Below are 25633 nucleotides of genomic sequence, written 5' to 3' on the forward strand. Positions count from 1 at the left end.
TATATATCTTTAATGCTCAGTACAGGGAGGGCAAAGCCCAGTGAGATAGCAAGTCAGACCTGCGCGCTGTGTGGCTATGGACAAATTCTGCACCATCACAGTAGCTGTTTCTCTCTGTCTCCCTCTGTTGTCTCAATCTAGAACCACTGACCTCTGCCTTCCAGTGCCAGTGGGCAAGTCAATGGCAACAACAAGAAAAGCACGTTTGAGGTGCCTGGCATACACTAAGTGCCGCATAGATAGCTGTGGTCCGTTTATAAGTTCTCTAACCTTCATCTTTTACTAAGCACCAAAAGGCCAATCAAAAGAATTGCGAGGGTGAAAGTAGCCGGGACAGATACCTGGGGAGCCATGCCCTCGGCTTCTTTCTCCCCTCATCTTCATATTTAGGAAAATTCTCCTCAGCTTAATTTTGTCTCTACCCCTCAACCAACCACAACACCATCTTGAGCAGGTTGGGGAAGGTGGGGGTGGCAGGAACAGCAGCAGCTAGAAGTTTCCATTTGCCTTCAGACAGGAGCAAAGGTTACACTATTTCTGGGCTGCTGGCCGAAGCACCGGAAAGACAGACGTCCCCCGGGGGCTGGGAATTTCTGCACCACCTCTGAGGGTATAGCTCAGGCTATAGTTGCTGGACCAAGGCTCAGGTGACTGAGTCTGTGACCCACAGGTTGTTTCACTGAACTTGGGACACACTTTGGCACACATCCATCCCCATAAACATGGCAGAGCTCGGCAGGGGCCAGAAGGACATGAACTTGGAAGCCAGTCGCTATCAGCTTCTGAACAGCCCGTCAGCAGAACTGCTGAGCCCAGGCCTCCATAGCAGCCACAGCCCAGCACCCCATAATCAAAGCTCAAGAACAGGGCCACCACCCAGCTGAGCAGCAGTTCCTCACCACAGCCTCCTGATTTAACTTCCCTCTGGTTTCCTTAACTGTTGTCTCGCCGGACCCACGCTCCTGCTCTCCTCCCTGACCTCACAAAGGCAAGAAGTGTGGGCCGTTCAGCTCCCGGAAGAATCTCAAGAGACCCGAGAAACATGGTGAAACACAGACTGCCCCTGAAGTGCCATCACTGTAGGGGTCCTGCCCAGAGCAGTGGGCCAGGGCCGCAGCTGCCCAGGGCATCCTGATGCATTTGAGGTCATTGGTGACTCTCTGGAGCTTCTGTTGGGCTGTCTTCCCTATATCCCTCCTTAGCATCCCTGCACCTGTGCTAAGATGCACTGGCATAAGGCATACAACCCATAAATATCTGTTCAGCAAATGCATATATTAAAATACTAATGCAGGAGGACTGAAGAGACCAGCAGTTAAGAGCACTGGCTGCTCTTCCAGAGGACCCAGGTTCAATTTCCAATACCCACATGGTGGCTTGTGACCATCAATAACTCCAGTCTGAGAAGATCTAATTCTTCTGGCCTTCACAGGCAGCAGACATACATGTAGTGCACAGACATATATGTAGTCAAACACACATACACATTAAAAATAAAAATAAATCTTAAAAAATATACTAATGTAGGCTTGTACCCAGTGGTTTTGTGCACCAACTTGACACAAGCTAGTCATCCAAGGAAGACACCTCAGCAAAGGAAAAGCCTCCCTGAGATAGAGCTGTAAGGCCTTTTTCATTTAGTGATCAATGGGGGAGGGCCCAGCCCATGGTGGGTAGTGCCATCCCTGGGCTGCTTGCTAGTTCTGGGTTCTACAAGAAGGTGGGCTGAGCAAGCCATAGGAAGACAGCCAGTAAGCAGCTCCCTTCCATGGCCTCTGCATCAGTTCCTGCCTCCAGGATCCTGCCCTGTTTGAGTTCCTGTCCTGACTTCTTCAGTGATGAGCTGCAATGCTGAAGTGTAAGCCAGATAAATCCTTTGTTTCCTTCCCAACTCACTTTGCAGTCATGGTGTTTTGTTGCAGCAATAGAAACCCTGACTAAGACATAGGTACTAGAGAGATGGCTCAGCAATTAAGAGCACCTGCTGCTTTTGTGTTCCCAGCACCCATATGCGGATTCATGTTGGTAACTAGTTCTAGACATGGAGTGTCAGCAGATCTGATAGATTCGGTTCCCAGCACCCACATGGTAGTTACAGGTATCTGATTCCTTCCGGCATCCCCAGACAGCAGATCCCAGGCATATACATGGTGCATATACATATATGTAGGCAAACATTCAAACTCTAGAAAAATAACTCTAGAAACAAACCAAGCTAATATGGCTGGATATGGTGGCACACGCCTTTAATCCCAGCCCTTAGGAGACTGAGGTGGTAGATCCCTGTGAGTTTAAGGCCAGACAGGACTGAACAGTGAGATCCTGTCTCAAAACAAAGCAAACAACAACAAAGTAATGTAGGCCAGTCAGATGGCTCAATGGATGAAGGCCCTTGATACCCTGAGTTCCCAAACCCAGAATCTACACAGTGGAAGGAGAGCCGACTCCCACAAGTTATTCCCTAATTGCTCACAGGTGTCCTGTGCTCACCCCCACCCACGCCCAGAGACCCCATCCACCCCCCCACATACACACAATGAGTGTAAAACATCAACGTCACAACTGCTTGAATGTCAAAGGAGCTTGCTGTCATCAGAGATAACACCCAGGGCAGACACAGAGAATTTTGCCATCACCACCATGGGTACTCGGTGGTGATGGGATGAACCTGAGGCCTCAGGCATGCCAGGCAAGTGCCCTGATGCTAAACCATGCACACAGCCCAATTACAGTTTATGGCAAAGTCTCAAGTCGAATATTACGCAGCTGTTAAGAAAATAGAGGTGGTTCTTTACGACTGATGGGTATGAAGAAATCTCTAAGATGACTCTGAGGGAAACAATACGGCGTAGAATAATAAGTAAAGGTAAATATAAAAACCATATAAATGGAAGGACCATGAGGGGCACACAGTTTCTAGGGATTGTACTGTGAATTCTTTATGCCAATTTTTTTTTTTAGTGGGGAGGGGAGTTGAGACAGGGTTGCTCTGTGTTGCCCAGCTGTCCTGGAATTTGCTCTGTAGACCAGGCTGGACTCAAAGTCAGAAATACACCTGCCTCTACCTCCCGAGTGCTAGGATTAAAGGTGTGAGCCACTGCCACCTTTTACACCATTGCAATCAAGTGAGTTGTGTTCAGTAGCTCAGATCTCAGTCTGAATGACCAGCAGCAAGTTAGTTAACCTCTCTGAGCTTTGAGCATACCTGTCCTCATCTATAAAATCCATTCAAACAGTACCTTTCTGCTGAGACACGAGATGTATTGCCTGTATTCCAAAATAGCAATGAATAAAATCCACTAACTCTTTGCATTATTTCTACAATCAAAGCCTCCCCCACCCATATACAGTAAGTCTGCCTTCTGAAAATCAGTGACAACTGTGGTGGAAAAGAATCTCCCCAATTCCCCACCATCTTCCTTTGAAGCTCCCTGCCCCCAACCCCTTTTGTGAGACAGTCTTTCTGTTTTCCTAGCTGGCCTTAAACTTGCTTTGTAGACCAGGCTGGGCTCAAGCTCAGAGAAGAGCTCTACCTGCCTCTGCCTCTAAAGGACTAAAGGCTTACACCATGCCCAGCCTGGCCTTCCCTTTGATTCTTCAAACAAGGGAATACGGGCATTGTCCACATAAAAATAAACAGCTCCCCCACACCGGCCTGTTTTCCCAATATCTCCTCCAACTCCGCTCATCTTAGCCACGGCCTCATTTCCCACCTCAGCCAGTTTGTGACTGAAAAGTTCCTATCACCGCCTAAGAAATCGCCCCTGAGATAAGCTGAAATAAAACTTGCTGCCTTCGCGCAGGCTTTCAGCTGTGGGCTGCAAAGGGCTAGCCAGCAGGTGCCTGGCAGGTCCCCAGTTCTTCTCCCTGGCACACTGCTGGAGCTCAGAGGACCTGGCACACTGGCCACACCCTGGCCCTGCATCTGATGGCCCATGCTTACCTGAACTGTCAGGTAGAGTCTATGCGGACTCCTAGGGCCAGGCCAGTCCACACTGAGGGCTCGACACTGTGCCAGGGACGGGCGACGGGAGCTCGAGTCTTCCTCACCACCAGTGAGGGTGTCTTTTCCACGCCCTGTTCCAGGACAGACAGACAGGTGAGATGACATACTTGGCTGCCGGCCAAAGAGAGCTGAGTGCAGTTTTTGCCCCCTCCAACCTGCCCAGATGTGGCCAGCAGGGCCTCATGTGGCCTCACTGGCTCCCTCCACACTGGAGCAGATAGGGACAGAGTGGGGCCACCTGATTCTCTTACCAAAAGAAACCCTGAGATTCTTTCTTGAAGGGTACCCAAGACCCTACTGGGGGCTCCCCAGTTGCCACAGTGACTCTTGGGGTCCACACTTGTTCATCAGCTCCTCTGCAGAGAGCAGCAAGAAGAAGCCAAGACACCGAGGGAACTAGACACAGGACACAGCTTTATTACCCGCGCTGCCTCTAGGTGGCAATTTCTCCCTTGCCTTCATTAAGACCAAACCTACACTGGGTGGCCTGGTCCCTGCTGTTTCCAGAAGTGTACCCAGAAACAGCTAAAGGGCATCCTCTGGGGCTCCTATGGGGACAGGACACCCGGACCCCTTTCAGCTTGGCCAGGATGGGAAACAGTACTGGCCCCACTGTCAAATGCACAGCCACAGGCTGGAGAGATGGCTCAGCCACAGAACACAGGCTGCTTCTGCAAAGGACTGGTGTTTTGTTCCAGCATCCACACTGGGTGGTTCGCAACTGCCTATGAGTCCAGCCCCAAGGTATCTGATACTTCTGAACTCTGTAGGTACCTGCATTCATGTGTGCTTAATTATGTACAGATAAATACACATAACATAATTAAACTAATTAAAAAAAATCAATAAACGGAAGCTTTTTCATCAGGTGCAAGCTTTTAATCCTAGCAATCTGAAGGCAGAGGCAGGCAGATTTCTGTTAAATTCAAAGCTAGTCCAGTCTACAAAGCAAGTTCCAGGTAGCCTTAGTAAGACCCTGGGTGGGGGGGATGCACAGCTACCCTGGGTTAAACTAATAACCTGAGGGTATAACCCCATGGTGAGGATCAAAGAGGATTTAGGCACAGTGAGGCCCCACAGATAACAGCCATTAGGACAGCAATTATCATTACAACCACTCAGGGAAGTGCAGGACTGTTCCCCTGGTAGGACAGGCAGAAAACCAGAGATCCTGAATAGTTAACAATAAGCCTAGTGTCACCCAGGGCTTGTATTCAAACCCCACGTGCCAACCAACGCTGGTTGATCATCACTTTCAGGATGGCAATAAGACTAGCAGGGGATATTTGGAGGAGGCTGGGGTGCCCTTGTTGGCTGAGACTCTCTTAGGTGCCAAGCCTATGCCTGTCTGTCACAAATGGATTTCACTGAACCTTTATCTTAAGTTTATAAAGTGGACTGAAGTCTCTAAAGTCATAGCACTCATTTTATACACACACACACACACACACACACACACACACACAAAGTAGATGAACACAAAGTAGATGAAGAGCTCAGTTTTCCAAGGTGAAATGTTTAGTTTTGTTTACCAGAAAAGCCACACTTACATCTATCACACCCTGGGGACAACCTTGTAGAGACCATCCTTCGCCCCTTTCCAACAACCAGCTGACTGACCCACAGAACCTCTCCTTTGCCTGAAGACTCCCAGGGTATAAAGGGGTGGCCAGCCTGGGGCAATCATAGAAGCTTGGAGAGCTGCAGAGCGCTGCCTGGCTACCATTGGCAGAGTGAATGTGTTATGGTTAGAAAGGGAGACAGTAGGGATTTGTTATGAGCCCTCCCTGAGCCTCTGTGCATCCCCTCTTCTGTGTACTACGGGGCTTAGACCAAATGGTCTCAGGCCCAGAGGCCCGGACTGGCAATCTGAACACTTCTTCAGTAGGTCAGGAGCAAGCCCCTGAAGGCAGTTCTGGAGAACCCTGCCTTCCCACACAGCTGAGGCACCCTGCCTACCTGCCCACACTGAGCTGGGGAAAGGGTCAAGGCAGCTCCTCACCCCCACACCCAGCTCCTACCCAGAACAGAAGAGCCGCTGGCTCCTTGACAGTCTCAGCACCTGGGACGTGACCCAGAAAGCTGAAGGCTGACAGTTCCCTAGGGTACAGCAGTGGCCCAGGCTCCAGGACCCTCTCGCTATAGACCTCCTGGTAGGATCACTTTGAAAGCTTCGTTGGCTGTCTGATACCTAAAACCCAGGGCCTGGAACGCAAAGTCCGCTGGGCAACACTCTGAGTAGTCTGCGTTCACTCCTCACTCCCGTCCAGGGCAGCCTGGCAGAATCAGGTGTCCGTGTTGAGCAGAGCACCCAGGAGGGTCGGTCAGCCGCTTCACCTACCTTGTTTACCGGCCTCCGGCTGACATTAGAGAGCACCCAAGTGAGATCTCAGAGTCTCTGACCTGCTTCGGCTGGCGGGAACGTAGCTGATGCCGCAGTGGTACGGACTGTTAAAGTTTAACCGGCCCCAGCCTTCTCCTCCTCCCCGGCTGGACGCAGGGAAGGAGCACCCAGTGACGCTGCGCTGCGCTGTTCTCCACGCCCAGACGGCTCGGAGCTGCTGGCTACCCTGTAATTACCTGACAGCTCTGACTGAGTTTAGGAACCGCGAGAAACCTCAGTCTCATCTCGGGGATCTGGAGGAAGGAAGGGAAATGAAGAGGCATTCTAAAAATGCGGACTCACCAGTTCTCAACCTCCCCTGGCCGGTGTGTGGGAAAGGGCGGGCGGCTGGGCTGGCTGGGGCGGGGCGAGCCATCCCGGGTTTGGGCTTGGGCTCCTGGACCCGGCCCACTCTCCAAAGGCCCCGCAGTGAAGGCGTGGCTCCCAAGTTCCACGTCCTGCGAGAGGGGACCATGGCCCGGGGCTCAGCAACCTCTTCTGGGTGCCGGGCAACCTGTGGAGAGAACAAGGGGAGAGGAGTTCGAGTTCAGGAGGCGTGGGTAGCCCACAAGCTGTGGCGTCCGGAGGGGTCTGCAAGCAAGGGTCCCTTGCTACTCAGAATAGCAGCCCCAAGTGTAGCAACCCCTAAGGGCCCTGGGCTCGCAGGAGGATGCTCAGTACTGACTATGGCATTTCCGAGTGGGACAGGAGCAAGTCAGTGTGTCGGTCACTTGCTGTGAAGATCTGCGGCAGGACACACTGGGGTAGCAGCCCCACGTGGAGGAAGCGCGAAGCCTATGCTTCCAAGCAGTGGTAAGTTTAATCCGTTTCCTCCATGACATCTCATTTTCTAATTGCACTCAGCTGCTAGCTTAAGTCTCCGCCTTCAGGCTGTGTCCCAAGCTGGTGGCCCAGCAGCTAGTACTCCTGAGTATTAGCTTCGCACTGAGGAGGGGCTCAGCAGGGGCTGGCTTAGGGCCAGGGGCAAGCTGGGTTTACATTCAGCAAATTCTCAGAGCCAGTTCATTCACACATTCACGTAACTCAGTATTGAGGGTGTGGCAGGCACCCTGCCAGGCATTCATTCAGTTCTCTTTCATAATCGTTTATTGAGTGCCTACTATGTGCCCAGCACTAGAAGTCATCTGATTGGGAGAAATGGGTCCTCAAACGTCCTGTCAGAAGAGAACAGATGGTCAAAAACCCTTCAGTGTTAGGTAAAGGGTTATTGAAAGTGATGGTGCCTGCCTTTAATCTTAGCACTCCAGAAGCAGAGATCTCTATGAGTTCAAGGCCAGCCAGGGCTATGTAGTGAAACCCTGTCTGAAAATAAACTTACAGAGCATGAACAGGTTACAGGCAAGGGTAGAGAGGTGCGCCAGGAGCGCCGGTCACTGTACTGACCACCTCCTGCCTGGCAGCAAGAACATATGCTGAACTGGCTGTCTCCCTGACCTTCTCTGGCTCCCTGAGGGGAGGGGGCTCACAGGAGCTTTGCCCATGTGCTCCAAGATAGCTTATTAAATGAATATCCTGAAGTGTGTGTGTGTGTGTGTGTGTGTGTGTGTGTGCGTGCGCGTGCGCGCGCGCGCGTGTGCCAAAGCCTGGAAAGGAGGACCAGCTAGCCACCAAGACTCAGAACTAGCCAGGCAGTGGTGGCACACAGCTTTAATATCCTAGCACTTGGGAAGCAAGAGACAGGTGGATCTCTGTGAGTTCAAGGCCAGCCTGGTCTATAAGAGTTCCAGGAAAGTCAGGGTTGTTATACAGAGAAACCCTGTCTTAAAAAAAAAAAAAAAAAAGAAAAAGAAAGAAAGAAAGAAAGAAAGAAAGAAAGGAAGGAAGGAAGAATTAAAAAGACTCAGAACTAAAGGCCGCGACTGCTAAAGGTGAGGACATAATCGACAAGGTTGACCAAGAGGGAGGTGGTATGAAGTAAGGGCAGGGCTGGGGTTGGGGGGTGGAGGTCAGAGGGGTGGCAGGAGCTGCCCAGGGCATGGACAGAGTCCTCAGGAAGAGGCTGAACAGCAAGTAGGATAGTCAGGTGGCCATGGCAAAGTAAAAGAAACCCTAGAGGGAGCTGGGTGGGGGCTCACACCTGCACTCAGAGGCTGCAAGTTCCAGATCATCCTAGGTGGCAAAGCAAGTTCAAAGGTGGCTCAAGGAATTGGAGAGGACCCAGGCAGCAGCTGCTTCCTTCTCTGAGGGAAGTTTAGCTAGGATGGGAGGGAGATGAGCTGAGACAGGGAGAAGTGGCATGTGGACAGGAACAAAGCATCCAGAGGCAGAAAAAAAAGCAAGACTCAGGGGTCAGAGACCAAAGACTTGAGATCTGATGTTGATGGGGCCAAGTACTGAAGACAGTGAGGTCATGGTCTCTTCCTTCCTTGACTGAAGACAATGTGGGGTACTCACTGGGAGGGGGACAGGAATGTGGGACAGTCAGGAAGATGCTGATCCATAGAGTAGCCCCATACCGCTGATGCCTTGAGAGGAAGAAGCAAGAGGAGCAGATACAAATGCCCTCTCTGGGCAGCCTGGCACAGAGCTGGGCATAAAGCCAACCCTGCAGGCCAACGGGAGAAGATGGGAGGACCGTCCTCTGCAGGTGCTCCTACAGGTGAGGCTGTGTAGGAAAGAGGACTCCAGCCGGGCGGTGGTGGCGCACGCCTTTAATCCCAGCACTCCGGAGGCAGAGGCAGGTGGATCTCTGTGAGTTTGAGACCAGCCTGGTCTACAAGAGCTAGTTCCAGGACAGGCTCCAAAACCACAGAGAAACCCTGTCTCAAAAAACCAAAAAAAAAAAAAAGAGGATTCCAGGGGTCCTCGGCTCAGTCTAGGATGGCAGAGGCAGGAGACCATATTTCTGTGCTATCAGGGAAGGAAGTTGGAGGGGCAGCCTGAAGAAAGAGGAAGGGTGTGTGCTAGATCCCTAAGAGGAAAAGGCAGCTGAATTTAGCAGCTGGAAACCCTGGTGTGAGGTCAGGAATATTGAGGAATCTCAAGCAAGCCCAGGGTTCCTACACTCTCCTACACAAGTGTTTGATCTGGGGTCCCAGGACCTCTACTAACTTGGAATTCATGGGGTAGAGCTAAGAGAGTGGTCCAGGCAGGCCTTGGCCCCGCCACCTAGGACAATTAATCATCTAGTCTTTGATCATCTCCATGTATAAAAGGACGAGCGCTGTGCTTCACAGGTCTGGCATAAACATCAGACAGAACACGTATGGACTGCTGGCATGTACAAAGAGCTTAGGATGCTGTCTTTTGGTGCATTCACCCATTGGTGGGTGAATGCAGAGGCCGGCTGGGGGAGGGGTATTGCCTGCCTCTGGGTTTGGGCTAGGATGGTAGAGCTGCCCTCTTCCTGTCCTAGACCAGAGACCGTGCAAAGACTCAGGGGTAGACTTCATAGTCGCTTGTTCTCCTGGGTGAGCATTTTTGGGGTGGCTAGCCTGGGCTAGGTTTCCCCTGGCGTACAGAAAATGTTTCGGGGAGTCCAGATGACCCAGAGGGACAGCAGAACTCAACACCCCAAACCCTGAAGTCCAGCCACACAAATACGCAGAGCCATTCTGGGGCTGCATTCCTAGCAAATGACTCTCTCTGGCCAAGGAGACAGCTCCTTTATGAAGGGCATGGGGAAAATCCTGCCAGGCTAGGAAGGGCACTCACCCAGTCTGGGACAGAAAGACACTAAGGAAGGTGAAGCTAGGGTGGTCCCAATGCCCAAGCCTGAGACATGTTTTAAGGGAGGTGGTGGTGGGGGCGACAAATGTACTCAAGAATTTAAATCTAGCTTCCTCTTTAAACTGTCTCAGGACCAGGCCTTTCACTATGTCAGGCAGAGTTCCGCTGTTACTTGCAGTAGAAAGGCTGAAGGGGACAGGCAGCTTCTGGGCTCCCCCTCCCTGCGGGGATTCCTCAGCTGCAGCTGTCAATGACTTGATTCGGCTGGGCTTGTGAGGGTTATCTCTGAGGCCTTTCCTCCTAACTTAGGGGCTGGTGCACCCAACCTTGGGCCTGGCCAGAGAAAGCAACTACCCGGGGACACAGAGGGAGGGCCCAAACTGCAGCCTTCCTGGGAGCGACTCATGCAGGGGAAGGGGGCGCGCTGGTTGACACACAGCACCCAGGTAGGCTCTGTACATTTCCCCACCAAAGAGATTCTAAGCGGGTCTAGGCGAAGCGACCCCAGAGGCCGTGCCACCCTCTAGCCCAGGTCCCAGAGAGATTCTGCGGTTGGACAACGCAGTGGGACCCCACTCACAGGCGGGTCTCTGGGGCCCGGTCGCCGCACCCGCCGTGGATCGGGACAGAGGGGTTCCCGGGCAGGGTGGGCACGGAGCCCACCAGGCGCGGCTGGAGGAGCCGGTGCCAGCCGGTCCTAGCCTGCCCGGACCCCGACTCACCGGCCTAGCGGAGACAGGATCCCAGTGTCGCCGCAGAGCCCAGGGCTCGGCCCGCTCCGGCCCGCCCGCGCGAGGCAGCTCCACGCCGCCGCCGGGGCCGCCGCTGCCGCCGCCTCCTCGGCCCGCCCCGCGCCCGCCCCTCCCGCACTTTCCACAGGAAATGATTAACTCAGGCCGCGGCGCGTTCCCATGGCAACGGGCTCGGGAGGGGGCACGGGCAGTCTCGCGCACGCGCCTGCCCCGGGCGCACGCCCCCTCTACTCCTACCCCCCAGCACAGGCTGGTAAAACTTACGTGCTCACCCTCTGGTGCACGCGCCCTGGCACACCTGCCTGCGCCTTCAGAGCAGGCTCACACCCTCCGCTGCACACTTCACGTGCCTGCACACTCGCCCTTACCCAGCCCGCAGGAACGCAGGCCTCTTACTCCCATCCAGGTGTTAACGCTGGGAAACGGTTACACTCACCCTCAAACGGTTTGTACTCCGCCTTTAACCCAGGTGCAAAAGTTTCACGCACTCCTGCTAAGATTCACACACAACCTGGCACACAGATTCACACCTTAGGAATACATTCTAGGGCTGGAGAGATGGCTCTGTGGTTAACAGCATTGACTACTCTTCCAGAGGACTCAGGTTCAACTCCCAACACCCACATAGCTGTAACCCCAGTTTGAGGGGACCTGAAACCCATGGTAATGACACTAATGCACATTTTTAAAAAGAAAAAAAAAACCGATATATTCTAGCACACACATACTCTTGCACAGGAGATCAAGCATATAAACACATTCACCTGTTCTGCTACGTGGATCTCTCTCAGGAGATCAAGCATATAAACACATTCACCTGTTCTGCTATATAGATCTCTCTGTCTCTGTCTCTCTGCCTCTGTCTCTCTGTCTGTCTCTGTCTCTGCCTCTCTCTCTCTGCCTGGCCTGCCACACTGCCTTTCCAGCTGCACCCCTGCTCGCCAGCCAATGAGCATCTTCCTGAGCAGCCTGCTTGGGGTTTGTTAAGGTAACACATTCCCTTAAGCTCCAGCCAAACAGCCCCCAATCTGTCTTTACAAGCTCCTCCTGGAAGAGGCCTGGGGAGAGCAGGCCCAGCCGGCCAAGAGAGACAGCTGACCTAGAGGAGCCACTCTGTTCTTTGTCTCCCAAACAGAGAAGCATTTATTTCAGCCACAGCATGCCCACTCGAGGGTGCAGAAGGAGAAAGTGGCACCGGAGCCTCTCCAACAGAGACTGCCGGTCCCCAGAGAACCTGAGGAGGGTAGGGGTCTGCCCCTTCAGGCCTCCGAGGGAACTAAAGAGGGCCGTGCAGCCTCAGATGGGTTCATTTCCTACTTTTGCTGTTGAGACATGTGACTGGGAGTCAAGAATCTGGACCAAGACTGGGACAAGGACTTGGGCCCCACAGAATGTCCGGCACCAGAACAAGACAGTGAGACCACAGCTGGAAGCGGGCACTGTCTCCTTTATCGGAGGCTTTATCGGGTTGTCCATTAAAGTTTGAGTATAAAAGCAGAAACCTTGTTTTGCTTGAGGGTTGGGACACTGACATTAACTTCAGCTTCCTTCTAGCAAAGTCAGGTTTATTATTATTATTATTATTAAGAAAAACTTTTATTGTTCCCTTTTCTCCGATCACAAAAGTAATGGATGCTCATTGTAACCATAATCCCACCCGCTGGGAATAAATGCTGCCAACACTTTATTTAGTACGGCCTCTTTCCCCTGCACACATAATAGACACCATCTATTCAGAGTGAGCCTAGTGCTAGACGCTGTGATGAGCTGTAAAGACAAAAGATCCTGTTGGATCCTGCTCAGACCAGTAGGTGGGTACATCTCATGTCTACTTATTCAAGAGAGGAAAGGTTAATTGGAAAACTCAGAATGTGTCTGAGCTGAGGCTCCAAGCCCAGCAGAGATGTGAGCATAGATACCTCCATATGCCATAGGAAGTGCCCATCATGGAGAAATAAAGATTGGGGCATTAGGAGAGAGCATTCTTAAAATTCCAGCAAGGCTCTAGCTTGAAAAGTAAAAACAAATTGGTCATTGATTAGAGGCTGATGAGAGGATTTAAGTTCAAAGTCTGCTGGTTACTGAACGGAACGTCACCAGGAACTGCATACACCGACTCACTTTCCTGGGTGGTTTCACTAGAGGCTGCCAACTCTCTCCTAACCATGGGGAGAGTGAAAGATTTCCCAGGATCCTGGCTTTGCTAACCAGGTCAGGCCTCCACAGCCCCTGGCCTTGATGCTTCCTGCCCACTGAAGAGATTGCACTCGGGCCAGATAAATAGGCAGCGGCCAGAATAGTAAACCTCGTAAGTATCCCAAGCAGCCAAGGGCCCAAGAGCTCTTCCCCAGAGGAAAGCGGAAAGAAGAATTGAGAAAACCCTGCCTTGATTTTCTTTTCCTCTCTCCCCTAGTGGCCAAAGTCCACCACAGATAAGCAGACACGGTTTTTCAGTCTCTGGAAGTCCTTTGGCCAGTGACCTCCAGCCTTCACAAATGCCCGGAGGCCTCAGTCCTTTACAACCCTCCCCTCCCCCAACTACCACCACCTTTATCTCATCAATTCTAGATGGCCTTCGGGTTCCACAAGTCCAACAAGCTGCCTTCCTCACCTTTCCCTTTCACTCCCAGTCCCTAACAGTGGCACCTCCACCCGCACCACAGGGCCATGTCCTGTCAACACCATTCCCTCTCCTGGAGGACAGGGCCCTTTCCAGACTTCACAACATCAAAAGCTTCAGCCCAGTGTCTGGCAGCACAGACTTGACAGGGGTCAGTAGGATTCAGAGAGCAGGAGACAGGAAACCCACCCAAATAGACTTCCTCCTGTGCAAATGAAGGCTCGTTCCTTCTGTCTAGAAGGTTTTTTTAAACTGCTGTTCCAGCACGGTCAGAAAGAAGCCCCCCCCCCTCCCCTCTGGGGAAAGTTATCATCTTCCTGCTGGAGAAACTTCGTTTTATTTGGGTTATGTTTGACAGCACGGGGGAGGATGGCCTTGCAGTGTTGCCCAGACTAGCCTCAAAGTCCTAGGCAGAAGCAATCCTCCTCCTGGGCTTTCCAAGGAGCACATCATACGCCTGTACCCAGCACATGCACACATACATATACACTTGTACACTTGCCTCTGTGCCCAGGTAACAGACCCTTGAAGCAAGAGAACATGCTAGAGTTGACTCTCGAATTAAGTGGTCCTACTGGATGAAACTCACATCTTCCAATAATCCTGAAGTTGTCCATCATGAACACGGGGCGCGCGGGGGGGGGGGGGATTCCAGAAGGAAGGGGGTGCAGGAGACCTGCACCTGCACTCCCTACCTGATCCTTGTGTCTCCCCCACTTTCTAAAAGCCACAGTAACAGGAAGAAACAATCCTCACATTTTCACTCACATTTTCAGGAGACTCTACCGGAAGCAAGACAACCTTTGCCCCATCCAAGCCTAACTTTGAAATTCTCAGACCTCCTGGCCTTTTACCATTTTCCCAGAGGCCTCATTAAATGGGCACTCCCCAGCTCCCACGAAGGTGGTTAAAGATCTACCTCGGGCCTGCGGAGGCATTTGGCATCCAAACAGAGGTTTTCCCACCCTTATCATGTCTTGTAGTCTAAAAAATGAGAGGAATGCAAATACTGGGGTGATAATGTATTTATGTGCCGGGTAATAAAAAGATTTAGCAAAACTGACCCCAGTTTAGCAAGACTGACCCCAGGAGAGGTGTGTGTTCACCTTTAATCCCATAAGCACCAGGCAATAAAAAGATTTAGCAAGAATGACCCAGAGAAGGTGTGGTGTGTGTGTGTGTGTGTGTGTGTGTGTGTGTGTGTTCACTTTTAATCCCAGCACTCTGGAGGCGGAGGCAGGTGGATATTTGAGTTCCAGGTCAGTCAGGGCAACAGAGTGAGACCGCGCCTCAAACAAACAAAAAAACAAACAAACAAATTATTAAATAAAAACAAAGAGCGATCCTGGGCGAGGCAGTGAAGAAGCCCTGCTCTACCCCCACCAGGCCTCCCAGACTCCTAGCTCCTCCCTGACTCTCTGGCTTCACTTCCTGTTCCCAGCGCCTGCCTCCTTGATCAAGGCCATCTGTGCTCATTAGTCTCTCCCTGTTGGAACTTTTGATGTTTGGTTGGGCCTGAGCAGGCCCTATCGTCTTTTGAAACCTTTTAGAGGTACTTCAAAGAAGGCTCCTTAGATAAAGGCGTTTGCCACCAACCCTAACTTCGATCCCTGGCACCCATAGCAGTAGGAAAGAACTGACTCCCACAGACTATCCTCGGACCTCTCCAGTGTGCCATGGCATACACATGTTCCCACACACATACACACATACACAAAAATGGATTTTTGAATGGGAGGGGCTAGGGAAATGGGTGAGCAGTTAAGTAAGTGTCTCTCTTGTAGAAGTCCAGAGTTCAGTTCCCGGCACCTGCACGTGGTTCATAATCCGCAGTAACTCCAATTCTGGGGATCTGACGCCCTCTTCTGACCACTGCAGGCACAGCATGTATGTGATACACAGGCATATATGCAGGCAAAAACATTCACACACATAAAACAAAGGAAAAACTATAAAGCTTTTATCTTGTGATAGCAACTTGCTATGTTGCCCTCTTTCCCAGGGTCAAAACTCAAAAAGCTCAAAACCCTGGGTTCAAGAAATCCTTCTGCCACCAGCTCCAAATGCTTGGGGTTTGCCAATGTGTACAAAAGACTAATTCTTTAAAAAAAAAATGTATAATTATAGCAGAAGTTGATAGAGTTTGGAAAAGTCCCCAAGACCCTTTAACTAAGTCACTGTTCTAGATTTTCTTCCTGGTAATGGACTGTGAGCAGAAACCAATCTATAGCAAGAGGGACAGAGACAGTGGTTAGACGCGGGCTCAGGGGCCAGGAGCATGAAGCCCAGCTTAGGGTTCCTCCTCCCTGGCTGAACCAATGACGTGCTGTGGAATAGAGGCAGGAGAGAGTGCCATTGCAGCATCAAAACACACGTTGCAGGTGACAGGCGACAGGCTGGAGGCCATATTCTACTCCAGACTCTCAACTTTAAAATTTTCCCATGTAATTCTTTTGTTGTTTCTCAACAGAGTCTTGCTACGTAGCCTAGGCTGCCTAGGACTGGCAATCCTCCTGCCTCAGATTCCTGGGGTTACATTAGTGCTGCCACACCTGGCTACCATATCAGTTTTTAAAAGACCTGCTCTTCTCTGTGAACCCCATTAAGGCTGAGGTTCCGATCCCATGGAGGATTGGTCCTTGTGACAGTAATCATTGCATTATTTTATTCGGGGTACTGGGAATCTCACACATTCTGCCCAAGCTCTGCCCCTCGCCCGTCTACCACTCTCTTATTTATTCATTTTGTTTTTTGAGATAGGGTCTCATGTACTCCACAGATTGGCCTCAATTTCATTTTGTAGCTGGGTATGCATGGCCTTGAACTCTTGATCATCCTGTCTCTACCTCCCAAGTACTGAAATGACAGGCATGTGCAACCTTGCCTGGCTAATTGTTGTTTCGGAAACTGGGTTTCTCTGTGTAGCCTTGGCTATCCTGGAACTCACTCTGTAGACTGGGCTGCTGACTTTGAACTTACAGAGATCCACCTGCCTCTGCCTCCTAAGTATTGGGATTAACAGTGTGCACTACCACTGCCCAGGCTGCCTGGCTAAATTATTACCTTATTTGTTTTGAGAATCTCCTGGAGCCAAGGTTGGTTTCGAACTTGATGTGAACAGCTTTGAGCACTTGCTACTCCCCATCTCCTTTTCATTCTTATAAAGAACATGCTCTCCACACTCCCTCCCACAAACCCATGCATCCCTCTGGGGCAGGAGTAAGGAGTGGGGGCTATTAGCTTCAAGGAATCTTCTGGAACAGAGCCTGAGCATTTTGTTGTTGCTTATTACACATTACCGATTGTCTTCCAAAGGGCTGCACCAAATTTACTCTGCCGTTGGTAGCGCTTTTTGAGAAGAACCATTTTCACATGAATTTACCTTCCCTTGAATCTGGACCACGCTTCTTGGCAGGTTCTCTGCGGAGGCACACGAAGAGAAGGCTGAGCGATGGCTGTCAAAAACAGGGTGTGTCGGGCTGGCAGAGCCTTCAGGTGCCAAACCCCGAGGTGTTTGTCATCAGAGCTGGGAAGGTTTGGCTAAGGTCACTGGCTCAGGCTCCCCTTCCCCACCTGCTCTTTAGTCTTTGCCACCTTCCCAGGTGGCTGTGTGACATCCCATCAACACAGGGAAACCCCAAATGGAATACTGGTTTCAGGCAGCCACCAGCAACATCGTTCCTGTTCCCACCTCACCCTGACACTACATTCGGGTTTCTGGCAAAATGCCAATTACTCCTAGAAAGGAAACCCCTGGGGGCTGGGGCCAGGGGTGGCACCAGGTCAAGGAGACTTCATTCTTCTAGAACACAGAGCTCCAAGCCTGACCACCCTGCCAATCTGTGGCATGACTGCCTCAGCGTCGCCTGAGTGAGGCCACCACTGCCAGCCCCTCCCTGTAGCCTGTCCTCCTCCTCTGGGGGTGGCCCTTGTTTGCAAACATCAACGGAAGTTTTGACGCTGCTGATTAACCAGCCTCCCACGGCGCCCAGTTCTTAGTCATCCCCACAAGTCCCAACCTTCCGCATGGGATTTGCCGGCATCCAGGTGACAGGGAAGAAATGACAGGGATCCCTGTAGTTTCTGTAGCTTCTGTATTTCATGGGGGGGGGGGATGAACTTCCACCATCCTCATGGTCAAGATGAGCAGGTCCTGGAGCGCCTGTCATCTGCCTGAGGACAAGCATCCCAACACAGCCTGGACCCTACCTGTCCCTCTTACCTCATCCTATGGGGGTATTGCAGCAAGGTGGGGAAACAGAGGTACTACATTGTAAGAATGGCTGGGGGGGTGTGAATATATATTAGGGGACACTGTTGGGAGGTAACTTAGAAAGCTGTAAAAGGGGGACACTTTAGGACATAAGCTGTTTCCCCGGCCCACTGTCTGGATCCCTACCCTTTGGTTGTCTTGTTCCCACTCCCTGGTTAAAAAAAAAAAAAAAAAAAAAAAAAAAACAGAAGAACAGGCTGGCGATCCTTCTAGCACTGCAGTGACAAAGAGAACAGCTGACCACTCAGGATGGCTGTAGTTGAAAGGCGGGGAGAAGAAGGCCAGAAGAAAGAGAAACCTACCCAGACGTCAGCCAAATATGCCATTAAGGTTTGCCTTCTTAGAGAATGGCTCAGCCCCTAGTCCTTCTCCAGTGATCTCCCATATGCCCCAACTCTAGGGCAGGAGGAGGGTGTGTATGAAGTCACCCAAAGAGCAGGCAATAGTGACAGTGGCCAACTGGGACCAAGAGTACTCCTACCCGGGCTTCTACTGTTTGCTTTTCTGGGTACCCCAGTATATGTAGACCTGGGGTGGATGAGGTGAAAATCGGATGGGATCTGAGCAGGAGAGAGCTAGTGGATCAGGACAGGGCCTGGGCTGGAATCCCTGCAGCAGGGCGCACAGCTCACACATGCAGCCCCCAAAGGTCACTCACTGTTGGTGCACCCCATCTTGATGACAACCCTGGGGACTATTGATAGGTATAACCCTCCAAGGACAAGGTCAGCTCAAACTTGGCCCCAAGCCAGTATCACAGGCACACAGGGCAACATTGACCAGTAAGAGGCTGGAGATAACTCCATCCTGGCTGTTAGGGCACTTCCTGTTGAGAGAGAATCCCAGAGTGTCTAAATCTCCCTAGAAAACAACCCAGAATGCACCTGTCCTGGCCAGACCTCTAATCTACACTAGCTCATCCTCACAGCCCCAAATCAGTTACCCCAGACAGACCTCCCACCACACAGACCTGGCCTCTCAAATCCCCTCCAGGGCCAGTGGGTGCAGATGGCCAGTCCCAGGGAGATGGTGAAAGACACTCTTTGGACACTCTTGCCATCTTTGAAGCCTCAGGCCCAGTCAAACCCACACGGCTGCCAAGCCCTTTTGTGGCCGAAATTGAGATTTTGCTACTCTGAAGCTTGCCTCCAGCTTTGTACCCAGAAACTCCTGGGAGCCCACTGCAGCTTCCCTATAGGCTCAGCGCCCTCAGAGCCTCTGTAATATGTGCTCAGAGGAAAGAAGCCTCGAGTGCCCAGGGACTCAAGGAAGCTGTGAGTTTTAGGCAGAGGGTTGGCCAGAGTGTGCTCACACTAAAAACCTCGCTGGTCAGGCTGGCAGAGAGAGAGAGAGAGAGCACAGCACAGGTACATACTCAGAACGCACCTTCCGTGTGTGTGTGTGTGTGTGTGTGTGTGTGTGTGTGTGTGTGCATGCACATACACTGGAATGGCTCCCAGGCAGGCTAACTTGGTGCTTCACACCTCACAGAGCAGACCTTGCCCCATGGTCACTCCATAGCAGGCCCTTTCGTCATGTGACCACTATCACTATCACTATCACATCATGAAACTATCACCTGGGGGGGGTTGAGTAATGTACCCCCAGGCTCATGGGGTGGTGGTGTCTGGTGAGATTACTGGAGGAAGTTCATCCCTGGGGGTGGGCTTTGGGAGTTTATAGCCTTGCCCCACTTCCGGTTCACTCCCTGGTTCCTGTTTGCAGTTGAGATGTGATCTCTCAGCTTCCTGATTCAAGTCATCCTGTCCTGATTCCATGTCACCCCTGCTATTAAGGATTCTAGTCATCTGGAACTATAAACCGAAATAAATTCTCCTATAAGTTGCTTTTGGTCGTGGCATTTTTATCACAACAGAAATGTAGCTAACACAGCTCTCCTCGGTGAGGCCTCCCCGACACCACCCAGTCAGAAGTCACAGGATTTCCTTCCCAGTGCTAGAATGTGAATGAGGGGACCGCTCAGTCAGACTAGGACTCCCTGATTCAGACAGCTCCCCACCCGTGCGGTGTGGCTTTGGGCATGGCAGCTAGCCTCTCTGAGCCCCAGCGTCATAGGTGAGCACTATTCACTGAGCATTCACTATGTGCTAACCCTTAAAGCATTCGGTGAGTGAGTACTTGTCATAGCTCGCTTTAGTCATTAACTCGATCCAGCCGAGAGCCACCTGAGAAGGGAGTCCCGATTAAGGTGTTGTCCCTATCAGATTGGCCCATGGAAATGCCTGTGAGAGATGATCTTGATTAACTGTGGAAGAGCCTAGCCACTGCAGGCAGTCCCATTCCATGGGCAGGTGGTCCCAGGTGATATGAGAAGGCTAGCCACGCAGGGCCTGCCTGTGGGTCAGCAGCAAGCAGTGTCCTCCATGGTTTCTGCCCTGACTTTCCCCAGTGATGGACTAGGACCCGGAAACAGAAGCCAGGAATCCTTCCCTCGCACTCGCTGTATTTTGCTGTGGCAAACAACAACAACAAGGAAACAGGAATAGTGCTATTTAGCATGTTAGAGATGGGGCATCCCTGTTGCTAAGGAAACGGGAATAGAGCTATTTATCCATGTTAGAGATGGGGCATCCCTGTTGCTAAGGAAACAGGAATAGAGCTATTTATCCATGTTCAAGATGGGGCATCCCTATTATGAAGGCCACCGCTATTCTCACCATTTACCAACCTTCCTGCTACAAAGGTTAGCACTCAGTTCACCTCAGATTCAGGCCTATGAGATGGCTCAGCTCAGCAGGCAAAGGCACCTGCTGCCAAGTCTAACCACCTGAGTTCAATCCCTAGGACTTCTGCGACGGAAGGGGAAAACTAACTCTCACAGATAGTCCTCAATGCATGCCCCACGGCACATGTGCATGTGTGCACACAGATGCACACAACCCAATTAAATGGAGTAGATAAAAATTAATTTAAAATGTTTTAAAGACACTCAAGAAAATGCAAATAAATAAGCAAGTAATGAAGATGTCCAATTGGTTGAGTGTGGTAGCCATGTCTTTAATCCCAAAATTCGGGAAGCAGAGGCACATAGATCACTGTTGAGTTTGAGGCCAGCTTGGTCTATGTTATGAGTTTCAGGCCAGCAGGGCTACATAGTGAAATCCTGACTGATTAAAGAAAAGAGAATTTTTTCATTTCATTTCATTTATTTATTCATTTTTTGAGACAGAGTTTTTCTGTGTAACAGCCCTAGCTGTCCTGGAACTAGCTCTTGTAGACCAGGGCTGCCCTTGAACTCACAGAGATCTGCCTGCCAGTGCCTCCCAAATTCTGGGATTAAAGACGTACCACCAACGCCTGGCAAAAAAAGAGAATTTTTAATAAATAACACTCTAATTCTGTGAAATTCAAATGAAGGTAGAAGTGAGGGGGGTGTTTACCTGGGGGTAGTATAGAAACAGCCCTGTATGAGCTGGGCACTGCCATATTTGGAGCTGCCAACCACAGTATCTGGGGACCTGATTCTGTTTCTACCTCTCTCCTCAGCCCTGTCTTCACCACGTCTCTACCAAATCCAGCTGTGCAGTGAGCAAAGCCAGAGGCAAGCAGGCTGGTTGGATCAGCCGTGACCAAGCCTTGAGTGTCTCAGGCCCATCAGTAACCATGGTTCCTCTGTGGTGCTGTTGCCAGCTCAAGGCCGTAGGGACAGGACACCTCATACCTCTGGACTCCAAGATCTAAGCCACCCTGTTTTCTGTCTTTCATTGTGTGTGCGTTATTCATGTATGTGCTTACATGTGTGTGGGTGCATGTGTGTACATGCGTGTGGAGGCACTGGGTTGAGACAGGGAATCATCCTTAGTCAGTCTCCACCTTATTGAGGCAGACTGTCTGATCTGAACCCAGAAGGTAACGACTTGGCTTACCAGCATTGCTCCCCCTTTTGGGTACTGGAATTACAGGTGGCCCACTCTGCCCACCTGACATTTACACAGGTTTGGGGTTCTGAACTCCAGTCCTCATGTTTGCACTTCAAACACTTTATCTGCTGAGCCACCTCTCCAGCCCCACTCCAGTGTCTTACAGTCACCTGTCTCCCCCAGCCGCCTCTCAGAAGCCCCAGGAGCTCTTTTCAAGGTTCTCTTCCCATAGTTTCCAAGCCAGCTCTGCTGAACCACATCAGCTTCCTGTCCTTGCTCTCCTGCTAGGACACCCTTCAAGGCTGTGATGATACAGGACCCCCTCCCCTGGAGGCACAGGTTCCAACTGAGAGAGGCAAGAGTCTTGGGCCAGTATGGGCTACATAGAAAGACCCTGTCTCAACCTACCACTAAAATAAAAAAAAAAAAAAAAGAGAGAGAGAGGGGGGAGGGAGGAAAGAAGGGAGGAAGGGAGGGAGGGAGAGAAGGAGGGGAGAGAGAGAGAGAGAGAGAGAGAGAGAGAGAGAGAGAGAGAGAGAGAGAGAGAGAGAGAGAGAGAGAGCAAACAAGCCCAGCCTGCTTTGATCCAGTACTCAGGGGGCAAAAGTGAAGGCAGTGATCTCCAAGTTCAAGGCCAATCTAGTCTGCCACAGCCAGAGCTACACAGAGAAACCCTGTCTGGAAAAAACAAAACAAAAACAATGCCTATACAAGTGAGGAAAGCCAAGTCCCTAAAAGATGGCCTGGGGCCAACAAGATGATTTAGTGAATGGAGGTGCCTGCTGCCAAGGCTGAAGACCTGAAGTAGACCCCACATGGTGGGGGACAAGAACTGACTTTCACAGGTTGTCATCACACACACACACACACACACACACACACACACACACACACACAATTAGTCAGTTTAAAAAATTGTGACCAGGACAAGAAAGGGACTACTAGACTGGGATCTTCTGAGGTTGTTTCTTTCCACAGCCCAGTTGATCTCCCTCCTCCCACTGTCAACCCAGGGGTTCCCCCTCTGTCTGTGGGAGGAAAATCTCTGAGATCCAACCTTAGTGAGCAATCTGGGCTGAGAGTCAAGGGTTCTGGCCACCGTCACTGAGGAGACCTGCTCCCGTTTCTGAGGGCCCTGTGAGTCACACTGGCATCACAGGTTAGCAGCCTGAGCTGCCTCACAAAACCACAACAGACTGCATGGTGACAGCTCCGTGCTGGAAGAATGTTGTTGCCAGACAGGTTTATGAAACATCCCAGCTCCGAAACCAGGCTGGGTTGCTGCTGTGTGGGGCAGTGTCTGGGACAGCCCCCACCCCCTCATACAAGGATACATGCAGGACCCTTAACCTCAACACACCCTCTGAGGGCTCAAAGAAGCCAGTTAGCACCTCTGAGCTTTTGGGATGCTCTGTTGGCAAAGGTGCCTGTTGCCAAGTCTGATGACCTGTAGCTCCCCAGAACCCACATGGTGGAAAGAACTGACTTCCATAAGTTGTCAATTGTTCTCCATACATGTATCATGGCATGTACATATCCCCCAGAATAAATATTTTTTTTTAAAAAAAGAAGTCAGCCACCTCCTCCAGACAAGGCAAAGTGGGGTGGGGGTGGGGTGTGTGACCCCAGGCCATCATCCTATGCCACTCCGATAAGTTGTGGGGTCAGGGAGGTTGGAGAACTCCCTAAAGGAGTCTGTAGGCATTGTGGCCAATCTTGAGCCTTGAATACTAAGGATGGTGACAGCAATGACAACTGACGACCCTGGTCCCTTGCCGAGGTGGACTCTGCTCAGCACATTCCTGTGTCACACTAGGAGAGTCTTGAGGCCCTGAAACAAAATTTCCACAAAGCAAGTAGCTAAAAATGACTGTCCCGAAGGCTGAGGTCACCAGACAAGCAGGGTCCTGCTTCTTCTTCTGGCTCTAGCAGGGAGCCCTTGCCTCCGTGGTTGTTGTAACAATCCTTGGTTTTCCTTAGCTGGACGATGGAGTACTTCTTGCCTGTCCCTGCCTCTTTCTCAGACTCTGAGCTTCTTTCGTGTCCAGAGCTCCCTGTTCTTAGAAAGACACTGACCATTTCATACTCAAGGGCCTACTCTAATCCAATATGACCTCAAGTACACCTGCAAAGGCAAAGATTGTGTTTCTAATAAGGTCATTGTCACTAGTTCAGGGCACATACATTATTCAGCCCCATATATCACATGGTAATTCTCTCAACACACCTGCTCCTGATCCTACCTGCATCACATAGACAAGAGACTCAGAGAGGTTAAACAATCATCCAGAGGCCACACAGCCACCCCTGGGAATCTGGATGAGTCCTAATGATGTCATCCCTCCCTTCCTCACATCAGCCACAAAGGACCTCCTGTACAACCTTGAGGGGCTAGGCTTACAGTTCGCAAGGAAACGGGGGTGGAGGGACCCCACTCATTGGCCAAGTTCATACAGTGAACGAAGGGCAGGTCTTTTGGGTCCAGGGCCAGCAAACACAATCGTGTAGGCTGCAGCAGGCAACCTAATAGGAGCATTCTGTGACTGTACTAAGCCGGTCGAGGCTACTGACCCAGCGTGATCAATGGCATTACTGTGTTTGTTGGTAACAATCACAATTGCTACACCTGCCAAGTTCGTAAAGGCTCCAGCTGGCCTTCTTAGGTGTCACACTGGCACCTGCTGCTCTCTGTCGGCAGCAGGGCCAGTGGAGGTCTGACCAAGAGTCCACGAGAAGGGCTGGAGAGAGTTAAGCACATTCTGCCTTTGCAGAGGACCTAAGTTCCCAGCACCCTCCTTCAGGGGATCTGACACTTCCTTCTGGCCTCATGGGCATCATGCACACATTCCCACGTGTAAACACAGAAACAAATCTTAACAAACAAGGATCCATGAGACACGGACACAGCACACACACATGTATTCCCAGCAGTACAAAGACCAAGGTGAGAAACATGCAAGTTTGAGGCCAACCTGGGCTATATAAGGTGACCTGGGTTTTTTGTTGGTGTTGTTTGTTACTATTATATGTGATTATTAATACATAAAATGAATTTCCAAATTGCCCAATGATTTAACAGGTCTTGCTTCACGGATATCTCCAACAGCAGTCAAAACACTTGGCTGACTTTTAACTCTCACGAATGCCGTTTTAATAATATATTTTGATAATACCAGAGCCCAACATGCTGACTAGTAAGTTGTACAGATTCAATTAGGGCTTTGGCAGCCACCGTGTCATTGATGGATTTTGGGGATTACATGATATTGGATACTCTCTCAGGCCCTGCTCTGACCTGCTGCAAGACTCAGGCAGCTCTTGTCTCCACTCCAGGTCTCTTTGTTGCCTTCAAAAGACTAAAGATGAAACTTAGAAGTCTTATCTCCATATTAAATCCCTTCCTTCTAGTCCCCATCATTTTCATATACTTTCTTCTGCTTTTGTTATTGCTCTATGACCCAGGCATACCTAAAGTTCACACTGTAATCCTGGATGACCTCAAACTCAAGGCCATCCTCCTGCCTCCAGCCTCCTGAGTGGGGAGATTACAGGTATGAGCCACAGTACATGACTAACTTTCATTGACTTTTGTTTGTTAGTCTTTTTTTGAAGGCCCCAGTGCTTTCCCACAGAGCTTACAACAGATTCCTCATTGTACCAAGCATACTGGCCCAATGACATGGTCCTCTTCCAGTTAACTTCAGCCACAGATTCCCTCCTGATCCCCAAACATGGCACTGGACCGCTGTACTTGCTGTTCCTTCTTCCTGGGATGCCATTCCCTGTACCCTGGGTCATGCTAGCTAGTTCCTTATGCTTAGAATCCCAACTCAAATGCCCCCCCCCCGAGCCCTAGAGTCGGGCAGAGACCCCCAGTCACTCTCCATCATGCCCAGGTATTGTCATTTCCTAGTGCACTTGCTTCCACCTGCAATTACCCTGTGTGTCTGTCTCTCTTGCTTCCCAGTTGTCTTTCTTCCATGAAGCAAAGGCTTCTGGCCTCATTCTCTGCTGCCCTCAGCACCTGC

General features: G+C 50.9%; 1 protein-coding gene across 10 annotated transcripts in view; it reads right to left on the minus strand.

The window, feature by feature from the left end:
- Positions 1 to 25633, minus strand: part of Kifc3 (kinesin family member C3) — a 95855-nt gene that overhangs the window by 22414 nt on the left and 47808 nt on the right. For 5 of the 10 annotated variants that reach the window (XM_050143570.1, XM_050143567.1, XM_050143566.1 and 2 more), the window contains exons 2-3: positions 6693 to 6903; positions 3944 to 4077 (exon numbers count right to left, since the gene is read on the minus strand). In XM_050143570.1, coding sequence (XP_049999527.1) covers positions 3944 to 4077; positions 6693 to 6903 — 345 coding nt within the window. Of the gene's footprint in view, positions 1 to 3943; positions 4078 to 6347; positions 6628 to 6692; positions 6904 to 10801; positions 10943 to 25633 lie in introns of those variants that run through there. The other 5 variants (XM_050143574.1, XM_050143571.1, XM_050143572.1 and 2 more) reach the window with 4 other exon arrangements.

The sequence above is a fragment of the Alexandromys fortis genome, unplaced genomic scaffold, assembly GCF_014885135.2.
Source record: "Alexandromys fortis isolate MF-2015 unplaced genomic scaffold, M_Fortis_MF-2015_v1.1 scaffold_1, whole genome shotgun sequence".
NCBI classification, from domain to species: Eukaryota; Metazoa; Chordata; class Mammalia; order Rodentia; family Cricetidae; genus Alexandromys; species Alexandromys fortis.